Source organism: Bos indicus, chromosome 12 (genome assembly GCF_029378745.1).
Source record: "Bos indicus isolate NIAB-ARS_2022 breed Sahiwal x Tharparkar chromosome 12, NIAB-ARS_B.indTharparkar_mat_pri_1.0, whole genome shotgun sequence".
Classification (NCBI taxonomy): Eukaryota; Metazoa; Chordata; class Mammalia; order Artiodactyla; family Bovidae; genus Bos; species Bos indicus.
The window spans coordinates 28,844,533-28,860,242 of record NC_091771.1 but is presented as its reverse complement, the minus strand read 5'-3'; the positions used below and the strand labels follow the sequence as shown (position 1 = coordinate 28,860,242).

Genomic DNA, 15,710 nt, shown 5'->3' with positions numbered 1-15,710 from the left:
GGTCCAGCGGACTTGGATTCTGCCTTCAGCGTTTGGTTTTTGTTTTCCCTTCCACATACCTCCCATGCTTTGCATGATTCCTAGAGTTTTTGGCCTACAACACACAGTTAAGAATGAGCCTTATCTGCAGCTGACATGGTTGGAAACTGTGGCCAGGAAATAAGAAATCGAACACCAAGAAAATCGAGACCATTTTCTTCCATCTTCCATCCCTCTTGGCTTTTTGCCTCTTTGTGCTGCCAGCTTAACACTTCCTCTTGGCCAAAATGGGAGTTTGTTCAAACAGATATCTGGGAGCCTGGAAGATTATGGACAGCTCCAATGGAAATGATTAAAGGCCTAGAGCCGCCAGTATAAAATCGCTGTGCTTTGACCGCCCTGCCATTGGTTAGAATACTTGCTGGTTCATTCATTTACCCCAGTAGCCGTTCATTCACTGACTATTTCCCGAGGGCCTCCTGTGTGCCGTGATGACTGGGCTCACCTGGGGTCCCAGGGCGCTGGTGTGAAGCGGTGAACACCGGGAACATGGAATCTGCCCTAGTGGAGATGATAGTCCAAAGAGAGAGGAAAGCGTATTGGGAAAAGTCACACGGTAAAGGCACAACAGCAAACTGTGATAAGGGCTATTAAAAGCAGCAATGAGGAATTTGAACAGTGGGTCCAGATTTAGACCAGGACGGCAGGGGAAGGCGTCTCTGAAGAAGTGATGTTTTGATTAATGGCACGATGAACAGGATTAGCCAAAGAGAACAGAGAAAGCACGTGGGGAGTGGAGTAGCACTGTCCAGACCCTGAGGTGGGGCAGGGCGAGGTGGCCAGAGGATGGGGAAGGAAGAGCAAGGGAGACGATGGGAGACTCAGGCAGGGCCAGCTGTGCATGACAGGCAAGCAGGGGGTTGTGGAAGAGGAGAAGAGTTTAGAGAAGGGTGGGGGTCAGTGCAGCACACGCTGCTGAGATGCCATTTAATGAAAGACCGAGCAGTGTCCACTGGCTCCTTGGAGACTACTGGTCACCTTAGCAGAAGTGCGGCCATAGGAGATAGACTGGAACTACTGAAGGAGAAATGGGGGGTGAGGTGTAGAGGCAGCCTCGCTGAGACGTGAAGCTACAGTGGGGAAGTTGGGAGGAGAAGGTAGGAATGGGAAGGAAACGTGGGATGAAAGAAAGGGTTTCGTACTGTTTCTTGTATACTTTTAGATGAGTGGTATTTAGCAATTTCAAAAAGACCAGAAAGATCTCACAGAAAGAGAAAGGTTAAGATACAAGAGACTGAGGGCGTGGGGTCCCAGCAAGGGGGCAGAGATGGGGTCAGACGAGGCATCTCCTCCATCTAGCCAGACACGTGGGGTGGTGGTTTAGGGAATTCAGTGGCTGAAAAATGAGGACCTTCCACACTGATGCCACCTGTGAGGCAAAGTCCTCCCTGAGCTGGCAGGAGGGGAAAAGGCAAGACCTGACAGCTGCAGAGAAAGGCAGAGATGGGAGCCCTGCTCCCCACATGCTCCCCACCTCCGATGGGGCAGCCTGGCTCCCTGCACCTGCTGGCAGGGCTCCTGTCTACTCACTGTCTGCCCCACTCATGGGGTCAGCATTCTCAGAGGTATCGAATATATTAGGAAGGCTGTTTTGATTTTGTTTCCTGGGGTTTAATGCCATATTGCACCACTTGATGTAATTTCCGTACAAATCCAGAGTATTCTGCCATGGGAGCAGTGCATTTGCTCTGGTGATTTTTCTTTCCTGTTTTGCATCCAATTAACTTCATGATGCCCCCTACTCTGTGTTCTGTTTTTACCCTTGAACTTGCACATACCCTTTCACCTGCTAATCTGAAAAGCACACAGTTTTGTCTTTTCTGGTTGTTTTGTGTAACTATGTCTCACAGTTCAGTCTGCCTTCCACCCCACTTTTATAGAACACGTTTTGAAGCTGGACTCTTTGATGCAAGCCCACTTACGAAAATATTCACATACTTTGCTTTGTGTAGTTTTTGGCTTCTCCCTCTCCAGATTACCCGCTCCTGCCTGCCCGTGATTAGGAGCTTTGAAGCAACACCTACAGTACGAACTAGAAAGTCCACTAGATCTTTCCTTTTCTTCCCTCTTCCCGTGGCCTCGCTGCTTTCTCCTCGGACCTTTGTCTTCGTTTAGCTTCCTCTCTGTGTCCTGTGCTTGCACTCTTCAGATCCCTGCTTCTCTGCTCCAAGCATCCAAGTTTTCACCTTCCTTCCAAGGACAAGAAGCAGGGATACCTTCTTGGAGATACGAGTCATCTCTTTTGCAGTTCATAAGTCCTTACTGAGTAGCTACAGAGATAATGAAGAATAAGGAAGGGAGTAAACACGTAGTTAGAATTTCCCTGCTAGGTGCATTCTTTCTGCTCTGTGAACCGTTATGGTTATCCTGCTCCAGAAAGCGTTGGTCCCGGTTCATAGACAGATGAACAAATCCCAGAGATGTTTGTGACTTCTTGAGACCTATTTTAGAGCCAGGACTGGAAACCGTCCTTCCTGGCCCAAAGTTCAAGGGGGCGGGAGGTTATCATTGTATCGTCTGGACACTTCATGAAAGAGAGGCCTCATGAAAGTCCTTGACTTGAATCCAATCTTAAAGTTGCTCTGATGTGAGAGTGGCTCCCTGGCAATCAGGAGTCTTTAGTCCTTGGATCCAGGCAGGAATCTTCTTCACCACTAGGTGGCGATGTAGCAGCATCGCAAGTGGTCCCCACGCAAACGGAACCGTAGACTTGGGGACAAGCCTTCTAGGGCTAAGGCGTTCGAACTTTTTTTTTTCCTTTTTAAATAATTTCCTGACATAAAACTAACCATTTTAAAGTGACAATTCAGTGTCATTTAGTGTATTCACGATGGTGAGCAACCACTACCTCTATTGCTCTGCAGAACCCCTTAAGTGTTAAGCAGATTCGTAACTGGGGAATTCTCCCCAATTCCCCCTTCTGTATCCCTGGCAACAGTCAATCTGCATTCTGTCTCGATAGATTTACCTATTCTGGGTGTTTTTCTAAATAGAATCGTGCAGGATGTGGCCTTTTGTGTCTGGCTTCATTCTCTTAATGTGATGCTTTCAAGGCTTATCCATGTAGCATGGGTCAGTTCTTTGTCCCTTTTTATGACTGAATAATATTCCACCGTATGGATGTACAACAGTTTATCTCTTCATCCACTCGCGGACATTTGGGCTCTTTCCACCTTTGGCCATTGTGAACAGTGCTTCTATGAAGGTGTGCTTGAGTCCTCGTTTTCAGTTCTTTGAGACATATACCAAGAAGGGAATTGTGGAGTCATTTGGTAATTCTGTTTTTAACTTTTTGAGGAACTCCTAAACTTTTGCATAGCAGCTGAACCATTTTGCATTGTCATCAGCAGTGTATAAGATTTTATTAACTTTTTTGAATGTGATGCATGAGAATATTTTACATATTTTATATAGCAACCCATCGTTCACAAGTGTGTATGTATATATCATATAGATGCATATATGTGTGTGTGTGTATATATAATGGAAGTTTTATGAAGTTGTGCTCAGCTTATTACTACATGATGCACTCAGTGTTCTTCCTGTTCTATTTTAATAGAGAAACAGGCTGGTTTCAATCCACTAAAGTAGTTCCACAACTCAAAGCAAAATGAAATCTTAAAATATTAGCTGTTAAGATCAGAGTACTATTCCAAGTGTAAAAAATAACTTATCTCCTTTCCATTTGGATAGTCAAAGAATTTAGGTCATCCATTAATTTATCAATGCACAAGCTTGGGGGAGAAGCTTATTTAACTTATGAAAATGACATTTTATATAGTATATTCTTGAACATGGACAATCTAGATCATATTCAAAGATGAGTTGTGTTGCATGTACTTGACAATGTGAGGATTGTAATTAGATGGTGTTCTATAGTCAAGCAATAAATCTGAGTGTCGTACCTGTGGTTTCTAGGAAAAGTCCTGTGATACTTGTGATTTTCACTTACAAATAGTTCTTTGTGTATCGCTTGAATATTTCATAGTAGAGTAAGATACTGCAGGGTGCAGTGGGGATGACAGGAAGAACAGGTGGTAGTAGAGGGAGAAAGAAGTACAATCAAGAGAATTGGAAGAAAAGCATGAGAAGCTTATCTCATGTGCAGCAATACTTTATCACCATCTTCAAGAATCACCTGAAGCTGAGCTCTTCTGGAAGATCTGGTGTTTCGGGAGCAGTGGAGGCCAGTGGTTAGAGGAAATTCTGTTAAAAGGAATGAAGGACTGATACAAGCAGGTCCATAGATACGACTGAGGGGGTTGATGGGCTGCTGCTGCTGTGGCTGAGATGGGGAAAAACTCCATATTACTTTTCCTTAACTTCTAACTGAAATCTTCCGTTTTCCTCAATTACCGGTATAGGCAATAAACCTAGTATTAGCAGTACCTTCAACTTCACTACCAATTGAAATCAGAGATAGTTTCATCCCATTAGTTACTTTAGGTCGATTTCAGTGTTATGTTCATTATTTAAAAATTATTAACTATTAAGCTCATCTCTCAATTGTGTTCAGTAAGCTATTAAAGAAATGGATATATACAATACCATAATTTAAAATTTTAAAATAATTTGATAGCTATTTTGAAATAACTGATTCTCCCTTTCACACTGCTGGTAGGGATATAAATTGGTGCAGCCACTGTGAAAAACCTCCAGTATGGAGGTTCCTTAAAAAACTGAAAATAGAGCTACCATATAATCCAGCAATTCTACTCCTTGGTGTATATGCAGAAAAAAATGAAAACACTAATTCAAAAATAACTAGTTCCCTTATAAGCCCATGTCTCTGATCTCATGTACACACACACATTCTGAGAAGGAGTCACTGGGCTTTGCCAAAGGGGTTTGTGCCCCCCAAATAGTTCAGAACCCCCTACAGCTGTCTTCCCAATAAGGGAGGCAGTACCACATGCAGCTCCCAAGCACAGGGACTGCTGTGGCTGGTCCAAGCTGAGATGCACTATAAAATACATAACAGATTTCAAATATTTCATGCAAAAAGAGAAAATACTTCACAAGTATTTTTTATTGCACACTGAATGATAATATTTGGTGTGTTGGGTTAAATAAAATATATTGAATCTCACCCGTTTATTTTTACTTATTATAAATGTAGGTACTTGAAAATTTTAAGTTGCTTATATGGACATCACCTGCCTTGTGTCAGATGTGAGCTCCAATCCTGGCTCAATTCACATAACCAGCCGTTATCTTCATCGTTGTTATTACTGTTACTCCAGCAGGTCCTAGCTGTCAGATCCCTATCCACTGGCATTTCCTCATCTCTAAGAGTAAATGGATCTTCCTGACCCAGGGATTGAACTGCATCTCCTGAGGCTCCTGCATTTGCAGGCAGATTCTATACTACGAGCATCACCCAGGAAGCCTAGAGAGCCAAAGGGGAGAGTATTGCTATGTTCATTCCAGAGTCAGCCTTCTTCCTAATACACTTTTTATTATCAGAAATGCCCACCATCTTATCTTACCCAAAAGCCCAACAGAAGCCCCACAATCTTTACCCTCCTTCTTTACTGTTCTGCTCCTCAATATTGTAATGAACAAAAAATTTTAATTGTATACATGAGAGTAACATACCAAGATGATGATATAAGAATTCATAGGCAAAGCAATATATATTTTTTTAATTTAAAGAAAGAGAAAAGGAGAAGTTCCAAGGGATATTCCCTTGGAGATTAAAGAAGATGGAAATAAGTCTTGAGGTCGGGTGGAGTCCCAGGCAGACATTTGCCACTCATCCTGTATTTATCCAGAGAGGCTGAAGTGGCATTTGGAGAAGACCCAGGCAAACCACCAGCAGATTCCTGGAGTTTGGAAATGGCCACTTAAATAGCAGGACAACCCTGGTGTGTCCCTAAAGCAAAAAATCCAGCAGGCTTTGTTCAGTAGCTGGGAGGGTGACAGTGTTTAAGAGGAAAGGGGTGATGAGGGACCTCCCACCCTTTTGTTGGTCTGATCCATAAACTGATGGAGCTCTGAGCATCTTAACACTGGTGCCCTGGGAATACAAAGCCCTTTCATCTACAGAACCTCCTCTGAGATCATGAAACAACTTTGTGTAGAAAGCAGATGCTCGCGAATCACGTGTGTCTTATGGATGGGAGGGGACTAGCTCAGACGCACAAGTGGCTCACGGTGGTGGTAAACGGGGAGAGGGGCCGACCGTGGGTTTAGGTTTCTCCATAGCTAACGCTGTGAGGGTCAGATTCACTACCTCCCACCTCTTGTTTCCCTGGGCTTCTCAGAGTGACCTCACCCTCCCTGACCGTCTGCAAAGATCATTATTCTCCCTTCTGGCTCCTAAGCATCTGTATCTGCTCTCCCCACCAGCCTGTTAGTTAAGCTGCTCCCTTCCATCATTCAGCCAGTTTCTAACAGCCCCACCCTCCTACACAAAGCGCTGCCTGTCTGGTCGGAGCAGGGTGGCGATTTCCCCACCCTTTCTAAAAACATGCCTTGCGAGACTCTCTCCATCCTCCAAAATACACTCAACCCTTCACAGTTACGTTTCCTACCACGTTTGAACTGAGCCTGTGCAAGGAGCATCTATCTAATGTTGGTGTTTTCTCTCGTTCACTGCCGTTGGGCCCAGACCCCAATGTACTACAGGCAGAAATCGGAGGGTCTGAACCACACGGCCCCAGGAACAGATGGTCATTTTGAAGATTTAGTCAGTGATGCTCAGTGAGGCAGACTCTTGTTTTTTAAGCTGTATTTCCAAATGAAGGGACATTCTGTATATCTTTTAATTGCTTCGTTCAACTCTTCTTAATCTCAGTGGTGATAACCTGGCTTTGTGTTAAGTGCCAAGTCACTTCAGTACTCTTTGGGACCCTAGCCTGCCAGGCTCTTCTGTCCATGGAATTTCCCAGGCAAGAATACTGGAGTGAGTGGCCATTTCCTCCTCCAGGAGATCTTCCTGACCCAGGGATTGAACCCACGTGCCTTATGTCTCCTGCATTGGCAGGCAGATTCTTTACCACTAGTCAGCTGTAGTTTATCCCTGGTTTCCAGGATGTGTCCAGTTGTATAGTTTTGTCCATTTTCCTCTAACCTGATTAAATCACTTTGATATTGTCTCATTCATTTCACAATAGACAGCACTATCATTTTCATATTGATTTATTTAATTCCCAATTATTTTTTGGTCCTGTGTCTGCTTCTCCTACTCCGAAGCCAGTGTGTGTTCTGTATTGGATATTTTTGATGCTAGCTTTATCAAAACATAGTTGAGAAGGTGAATCTGTTGCCAAAAATCCAAAGAATAAATGCCAAAGATTTACATGAAATAATTTATTGCCCAGTGTTCTGCTTTCATCATGATGTGGTTCCTCCCCATAGGATGGAGAAGCAAAGGCTGGCCTGCCCAAGAGATGAGGCAGTTGGGGATAAGAACCAGCATCCTTCATTCAGTAGAGATGTGTCCAAGGTCATAGTAGCAAGGTCAAAATTAGGAGCATAATAAAGAATTTCCTGATTCCCAATCATTCAGCTATTGTTGGTAGGTAACTGTAAATATGGGACCCTACCTAGAAGAAAGAACAAAATTTTAGCATACATAAAATGTTAAGTAGTGCGGGTATAAAAAATAATCAAAACTTCTGACTTTTTTCCAATTTCATTGACTTTGTATAGATTTCAGTGACTATATACAATAAATGGTGCCTTTGAGGAAAAGTTGATCTGACCCTTATGACTTAAACTCTCATATTTATTTTTATGCATGAAATTGGGAATATGAGTGGGAAATTAGTTCTAGCTCTAAAAAGTACTCAATTTTTATCATTAAAAAGAAATAGCTTACCATACTCAGAACTTTTAATGTAACTATGAGAAGGCTCTTTTTTGGTTTGTTAAATTATCATGCTTATGGGGAAGAACCAACGTTTTCTTAGTTCTCATTTAGATGGCAAATAGTGTTTGGGGAAGAGTGATGATTAATATAAATAAAACTTTTTTTTACTTTAAATATTGTGCATTTTTGGCAAATGTGATGTGCTAAGCAAATGTCATTTTTCACTTCTTCAGAGAAGATTTAAATATTTTGCAGCAAGTGCCATTTTTTACTTAACAAAGGGCTTACTATTTTATAACCCTACGTTGTTAGCTGTTGAAGCTAGTTATATTGGAGCTGTTTGCATCTCAGTGTAAATGGTACTTCAGGTTGCTGGTGGTATATGAAAGTAGAGTAGGCAAGTTATCAGTGCCTTTGTGATAAAAGTCAGAGGAGGTAACCTTTCCATGTTTTCTCTTTACATGCACATCTGTCTGAACACTATTAAATACAAGTGCCTTATATTTACTCTTCAGAAATTGAGGTCAAATCTTTATACTTGCAAAATAGATATGAACCACAGCACAAACATGCAGGCCCTACCATGAGAGCTTAACGGGAGGAGTAAATTGGATAAATATTGAGCTGACACTAAGCTAACCAGAACCTCTGCTCAGCTTTACCCTGGGCACTGGAAGTCAGCAGCACTAAAACACTAAATAATACTTATTTGTATGTGCACATTTAAGCTTTCTTTACCTTTGCAAAAATTCAGCCTTCCCTTGGTAGCCAGCAGAGGTGGGTGGCTGGAGCGCTGGACCCTCTGTGATGAGCAGGGTCCCTCTCTGCCCCTTTCCCTAACCTGGCTCTGGAGTGAAGGGGGCATTTTGTGCTGAGTGTTCTGGGTTCATTGCCAGCTGTAGATGGCTACTTAACAGTTGTCATCTTCCTGTGCCTTCACTTAACTCTCATAAAGAACTTGTGTGATAAGCGCTATTTTACAGACAAAGAAACCCAGGCCAGCAGATAGATATCCGTGCCTTAGACCCGCGTCCAGTTCCTTTGTCGTGTCCCCTGGTTCCGTGTGAAACCCCTTTGTAGGAGAGGTGAGTGAGGAAGAAAACTGGGTTCTGCTGCTATTTTTTAATGAAAACAATTTTAGGAGACACGATTCTCCTTGTTTATGTCTGAATCTGTGTAGCAACAAGCTGCCTTAATGAAGTTCTGTCGTGTTCAAAAAAAATTTAAATGTCTTTCAGTTCATTTCAAAGAATTATTTGTACTGGAGAGTAATGGAGTAAATGTTTTCAAAACTTGTAGAATCTATTTTTGGGAAGATTTGTATATGATGTTGATTTTTTTAAGGAATGATTATCACATTTCATGTTTATGAGATGAACGTTTCTGTGGCATCACTTCCTATTTCTTTCTCTAATTTCTTAGCATAGGATAGATCAGCCCAAATTATGCATAGACCAAAATAGCAGCTTACGATTGATGTTGATCATTTGTTCTTTAGATTGTCTCTAAAAGGTCTCTTCTACTGCTTAAAGAAAAACAAAACCCTTTCTCCACAGTTGTCTCTATTGATCTCAGCTGCTGTCTTGCCAACTCAATCCAGGCGTTGCTTAATTTGACTTGGAATTGTTCTTATACAGAAGCAACGTGTGGAATAGTAGGGATGTGATATATTTAGTGCTGTTTTGGAACCTGAAACTCCAAGTTTTCCCTTTATCAAAAATTGATAAAGGGATTTTCTCTGACATTACGTGATTTTCCTTTGTTTCCTCGGGACGCTGGTAAGACATTTCTCCTCTGCCTCACACGTTCTGTGCATGCATGTACACATCACTGTGACAATAAGTAACACATGTGGAGCCACGCGCAGCCATCCACGGGGGGGGCTGGATTCCAGTGCTAACCCAATCAACTCAATCAGACGCTTTCAAATCATTAGGTAATGGCTCTTTACGTTGGCAAGCGTCCAGATGGTTTGCCTTGCTTTGTTTTTGCCTTTTTTTTTTGAGTACCACACGTTTCAGTCTCAAAATTGACAGAGAAGGGAAAATTAAATATGAATTAGAACAGAAACCAATTGCACTTCTTGGTTATAATCAGAATCCAGGCAGGATGTGAAATGCTATGGGTTGTAAAATATAATCCATGAACCCTTTACCACCATCATCTCAACGCCACCCAGCAATCTGGGGCCTAGGGTGACCACTTGACCTCTGCCTTCTTGATATATACTGTGTTCTTAGTTCTTGCTGCACCACCCTAGGCTACCTTCAGTCCCTTAGGAATCTGGATCACAAAAAAGCACCCTTCTGGTGGGTTGGGGCTTCCCCAATAGATCAGCAGTAAAGAATCCGCCTGCAATGCAGGAGACACAGGAGATGTGGATTCTGAGCAACTAGGCATGCGCCTGTGGGTTGAGTAAAGGGTAGATGCAGCCCCACACCAGGCTGGACACAGCCCATTACCACCCCTTTACCAGCTTGGAGAGTGGAGTTCAGACTAGATTTCCACCCTCACTCGCCCCACCCCTACCACAAGTCAAGCATCCCTTAGACAGAATGCAACCTGTGCAGGTAATCAGATCAAGGTGAAAAATCATGGCATTCTTCTCTAGATTCCTTTTGGGTTGGGCTGCAGCCCCCAAGGAACAACTTCCTCTGGCCTAATGCTGGACAGGAAGGCAGTGAGGAATCCTGGAGAGCCAGGGGACCTCCTGCACTCCTTTTAGTGATAACGAAGGTCTTGGCATCTCTTCCCGAACTTTCGATAAAGAAGCTGGTAAGCATGATTCTGGTCTTGCTTGTGATTGAAGTAAATACATATAATTTAGAATAAGTGACTCAGGCTCTAAAATTTGCCAGGCCTCAATTTTATCAGCTATATGACTTTCACCTTTGACCTTATTTTATGCCTCTTTAAACCTCCATTTGTTCATCTGTAAAATGGGGCGATTAATAGCACTTCATTGTCTCCGGGTGAAGAATAAATATGATAAAGTAGGGACTTTCAGCACAATATTGTGTGCATGCGTACTAAATCACTTCACTTATGTCTGACTCTTTGCAACATCATGGACTGTAGCCCACCAGGCTCCTCTGTCCATGGGATTCTTCAGGCAAGAATACTGGAGTGGGTTGCCATGCCCTTCTCCAGGTGACCTTGCTGACCCAGGGATCCAAACCGAACTCTAATACTTTTCAATAAATGCAGATGGTGTCATTAATACTTATCACAGTCTCAGGTCACTTTCTGACTCCCTCCTCTCTCTCTGATACCATTTCCCTAAGACCTCCTGTTTTTCCTGTATTTCTGCTGCTTTTCTCTCCGCCCCTAACATCGCTGCCTAACTCCTAAAGATTCACGTTCTCCTAAGATTCTTAAAGAAGGGTTCCTCTTTTTACAGATACAAAAGCTGAAATAGCTTTAGTTCATCTTAAATGACGACTGATGTCTCATAAGAAGCCAGGGGTGCCTTCAGATTTTGTATTTAAGTACCTCTGTCCAGGTGCCCATTCCGACTACATTTTTAGAGTAAGTACCCCACCCTCACCTACCTAGAGAGGAAACAAAAGGATAAATGTCTTATCCCAGCTTGCAGCAGGTGTCATTCTATTTGATTTTCAGGCCTTTCAACAAAACAAAAGGCCTTTTCTGTTCTTTCACAATATATGCTCTCTTTAAAGGTACTTGAATGAGAAAAAAAGCCTACACCGGACCAGATTTCTGGTTCTAATGGACAATAACTGGGCTGTTAGTTGCTGATTCATTCTTCACAGGGAAAACTAGATGCCATTAGAAACATTTTTTTCTAAATAGCATTTAAAATTTTATGATAGCTTCCTCTTGAAGTACTGTATATGAGTGGCATTCTCAACAAATTAATACGTTTAATATGATAGTCACATGTATTTTTAACTCCTAAAAAAATATGTTTATAATAGAATTGAAAACTTCTAAAAGCCAGTTAAGATCTCTTTAAAAGTCAGAGAAAATCTGACTTGAGTAACAGTATATAATAGCATGTTTGGTTATTGTAGCTGTTTTAAATGCCTCCAACTTACTGTCCCCAAATAGTTACCACTGGTGTTCAGAAGTGATAGACCTTAAATGGTACCAAAAATGTATTTAACCTAAATTTAAAAGTTCGATTCTAGAGTCCCTAAGAGTTCATAATAAATGTCAAGGTAACAAAATTTAATTGTTTACTCTATGCAAGGCACTATGCTGAACACTTTCATAATGTCATTTAATCCTTCCAGCAAGTCAATGAGATCAGTACCACTATAATCCCCACTTTACAGATGAGGAAATTAAGGTTTAGTGAGGTTAATAGCTTGCCTTAGATCTTATAGCTAGAAAGTTCTGAAGAGTTTTGAGGGGCTTTGTGTTCATTAACTCCAAGGCACCCTGAAGCTTTCCTGTTCATTACTGCCGTCCATAGTGGGGGAGGCACCAGAAAGGGGGACATGGATATTAGTTTTTGTTCTCAAATGTAACAACCAATTCCGTAAATCCTTTGGGTCCTGTTTCACCTAGAATCTACATATTCAAAATACAGGTGATAAAACGAAATTAGCTCATTAACTCTGGTAAGCATGTAAATGAAAACTCAGTCGGTCTGAGGACACTTTAAGACAGTACTGATGAATGGTTGGAATTCTTGGTGGGGTTCTTGCCTTTTGTGTAAGGAGTTTGAAGAGAAAGCTGATTGTATTGATAGTGTCTTGGGGCATTTCAGGACACAGTCCTAAAGGTTCTCCTTCCTGTTAAAATGTTTAAAATTCTCAGTCTTAGAGAAGGTATACTCTCTCCCTGCCATTTGTCAAATGAACAGTTAATCCGGGTTGACTTTGAGTTGGGGGAGGGGCGCTCAGATTATTTTGTGAAATAATTATTAGCATAGTTTATCAGTCCCATTGCAATATGTTGATCATAAATGAACTGGGGATGGGGGTAGGATTCGTGGTTTATAGGATGTTTAGCCAAATCCCACCTGCACAAACGTAGCCTGTGAAGATTAAAGTATTGACTCCAATCCCCTAGCCAAGCTAAATAACAACATGAAACCACGCTAACTGAAGTCAGGACACCTGATACCAAGATTTCATGGAGGAAAAAAGCCATTGTGTAGCCAGGAATACAGCGCCTTTGCTTATCTTTTTAATACAAATAAAAAATAAGCTTTATTGGGCTCGGGGATTTTTAGAATACACAGGCTTGCCGGATGCATTGTGGAGCCTGGCGTTCTGTACACGACGAGCTTTCGTGGCTGGTACTGTCCCCTTCGGATGCACACGTTGGTAGGGGGTGGGTACCCCTCAAAAATGTCAGCATTTCTGGGAGGGAGCAGCACAGAAAGGAGGGGAGGGAAAAGCCCCGGCCGACATCCTGTTGTTATCAAGCTCTCCTCTTGCGGAGGGGCGGACGGAGGACGCTTTTCAGATCCACCACCAGATCCAGGGGTGCCACTGGGCCGCCGTAGCTGTGTGGATTCCGGGGACGGACGCGGGTGGGGGAGCGCGGCCGGTGCACCCTCCGGGGGGCGGGGAGCAGCTCACCCGGAGCGGGGCTGACCGGCGAGGATCCGCAGGAGCTGGGAGGTTTTTCCCACGGCTGAGTCGGGGCCCGGACTGTGGGGGCGGGGGTAGGGGGGACCCTCCCGGCGCATCCCTCCTGGCCCATCCCTCCTGGCGCATCCCCAGCCCTGCGTGCTGGGGTGCTGTGGGGCACCCCCCCCCCCCCCCCACGCTCACCCCGTGCAGGTGGGACTTCCTTGGCCCCGTACCTGCCGGGCCAAGCGTGTGGGCGACCGGCGGCCGGCGTCGCTGGCACTGGCAGACGCCTCCCAGGGCTACAGATCCGCACCCGGCGAATAGGCAGCCAGTCCTGGACCGGGAGGAGGAGCGGCCGAGCATCCCTCTCCCGCTCCGCCGCGTCCTTCTCATGAGGACTCGCCGGAGGTGGACCCGCAGAGCCAGCCTCCCAGCCGCTGACCCCGCTTACATCACGAACCTGTGACCAGCGCATCCCTCCCACGCCCGGTACCTGCTCCGTGCGGCTCACGGTCCAGCCCCGGGAACAGGCTCTTTGTATGCCGCCGACATGGCCAGCCAGCAGGATTCCGGCTTCTTCGAGATCAGTATCAAATATTTACTGAAATCCTGGAGTAATAGTGAGTAACAGAAAATAACCTTTTTTGTTTGTTTGTTTGCTGGGTGTTGCGTAAGATCTGAGCAATAAAAGCCTCAAGCGAAAAGCATAGGCTTGTGAGCCCAGGAAGTTTTTTCTTTTTTTTCGCTTCCATCTGCTATGAAAATCAAAATGTCAGAGACTGAACTAGCCTTCCTGAAGTGCAGAGGCTGTGGTGGAATTACGGTAGATGTGGTTTGATTAAATTTTCAAGTGAGATGGCCCTTCAGACTCTTGGTGAGGGCAGGACGGGGTATTCCAGGCTGCATTTCCTGCTTGGTGTGTGTTTAATGTGCTCAGGTTTTATCGAAATGATTTCATGAAGTGTCAAAGGGGTGTGGCAGGGCTTCAGAGTACTTCATAATTGTTTTATTAGGGTATTGTCTAAAGAAATAAAAAGTACTTAATGGTCCAAAACCTGGCTCATCTTTTTTTAATATAGAGGCACTTGCAGATTTATTTTGTCTCTTCCTTGTCCATTGGTTGGTGTTCAGAATTATACTAGTATATAATGTTAATATAATAGTACTTAATACTTGAATTTAAAAAAATCCTGATGTTCGTCGTAGTCCAGATAATGTGCTTTTCTGAAACATAAACAAGTGAGTTGCTGACCGTAAAATCATTTATTAGAATATCAGAATGTTATGGCTTCTGAAGTTAGGGTTCTGACCTACTTAAAGCTTTTAACAGGAAGATCTTTCAAAAAGACAACCTCTAAGGCATCGTGGATCTGGAATCAAATTAAAATGAGGCCTTCAGGTGATCAGTGATGCCTTGCATTTTCTGAACAGTTTAAAAACAAAGTCTTCTCTATCTCACTGATCAGCCTTTGTACTTGCTTTGGATTAAAAGACTGGCTGGTATTACAGGTCCTGAATTGTTTGAAATTAAAAAAAAATTTTTTTTTCCAAGAAAAATTTTATGTTGTATTGCGTGCATGCTAATTAACCTACCTGCAGGTCCAAGAGCTGGTGATTAATTATCTCCTGCACAAATGACCTGTGGACAAGATTGTTTGTATGTAAACAAAACAGGGGCAGGAAAACCTGTGACTTACTTGCTTTGAAAAAAGAGACAGAGTACCTTCGGCAGGAAGGTGTTCAGGGATATGCATCTTATGCTATCCATAGAAACCATCTTTTCCAGGTCATTTTGCGCCACTGTATACACCAAGGGGCTTGTCTGAAGCTGTTTTTCTACAAGTGGGAAGCCATTTGGGAGTAATACTGTCACCCCAACAACATTCCTTTGTTACAATCATAATTCATTTATCTTGGATTCATTATTTGTGTTAATACTTCACACATAAGGATGAATCTTCTTTTGTCTATTCCCCCCTTTGATTAGTGACAAGAATTGGACATACAAGGTTCTTTATGCAGTTTTCCAATTTCTGGAAAGACTTACTGTGAGTTTGAAATCCGTGATTTCAAATTCAGTGATACTGAATCATTATTTTGAGCGTGTTAAGACCAGATTATTTTCTTCTGTCAATTTCTGTCATTGCCTCATTAGATAGAAAATTATGTTGGGACAATCCTGAGGCCAGTGGGATTTTTTTAAAACCTTTCTCCGCTTGTCTATTTTCAGATTATTCTAGACAAAGCTTATATTCTCTGCCCCCTTCCTAAACTCTCTCCGTTCCCCCACCCTGCGCTCACATCAG

General features: G+C 43.1%; 1 protein-coding gene across 7 annotated transcripts in view; it reads left to right on the top strand.

The window, feature by feature from the left end:
* Nucleotides 1–15,710, top strand: part of FRY (FRY microtubule binding protein) — a 329,636-nt gene that overhangs the window by 65,770 nt on the left and 248,156 nt on the right. For 2 of the 7 annotated variants that reach the window (XM_019971436.2, XM_070800575.1), the window contains exon 1: nt 13,892–14,024. The exons of the other annotated variants lie outside the window; for them this stretch is intronic. In XM_019971436.2, coding sequence (XP_019826995.2) covers nt 13,955–14,024 — 70 coding nt within the window. In that variant the 5' untranslated portion in view covers nt 13,892–13,954. Of the gene's footprint in view, nt 1–13,891; nt 14,025–15,710 lie in introns of those variants that run through there. 7 annotated transcript variants of the gene reach the window in all.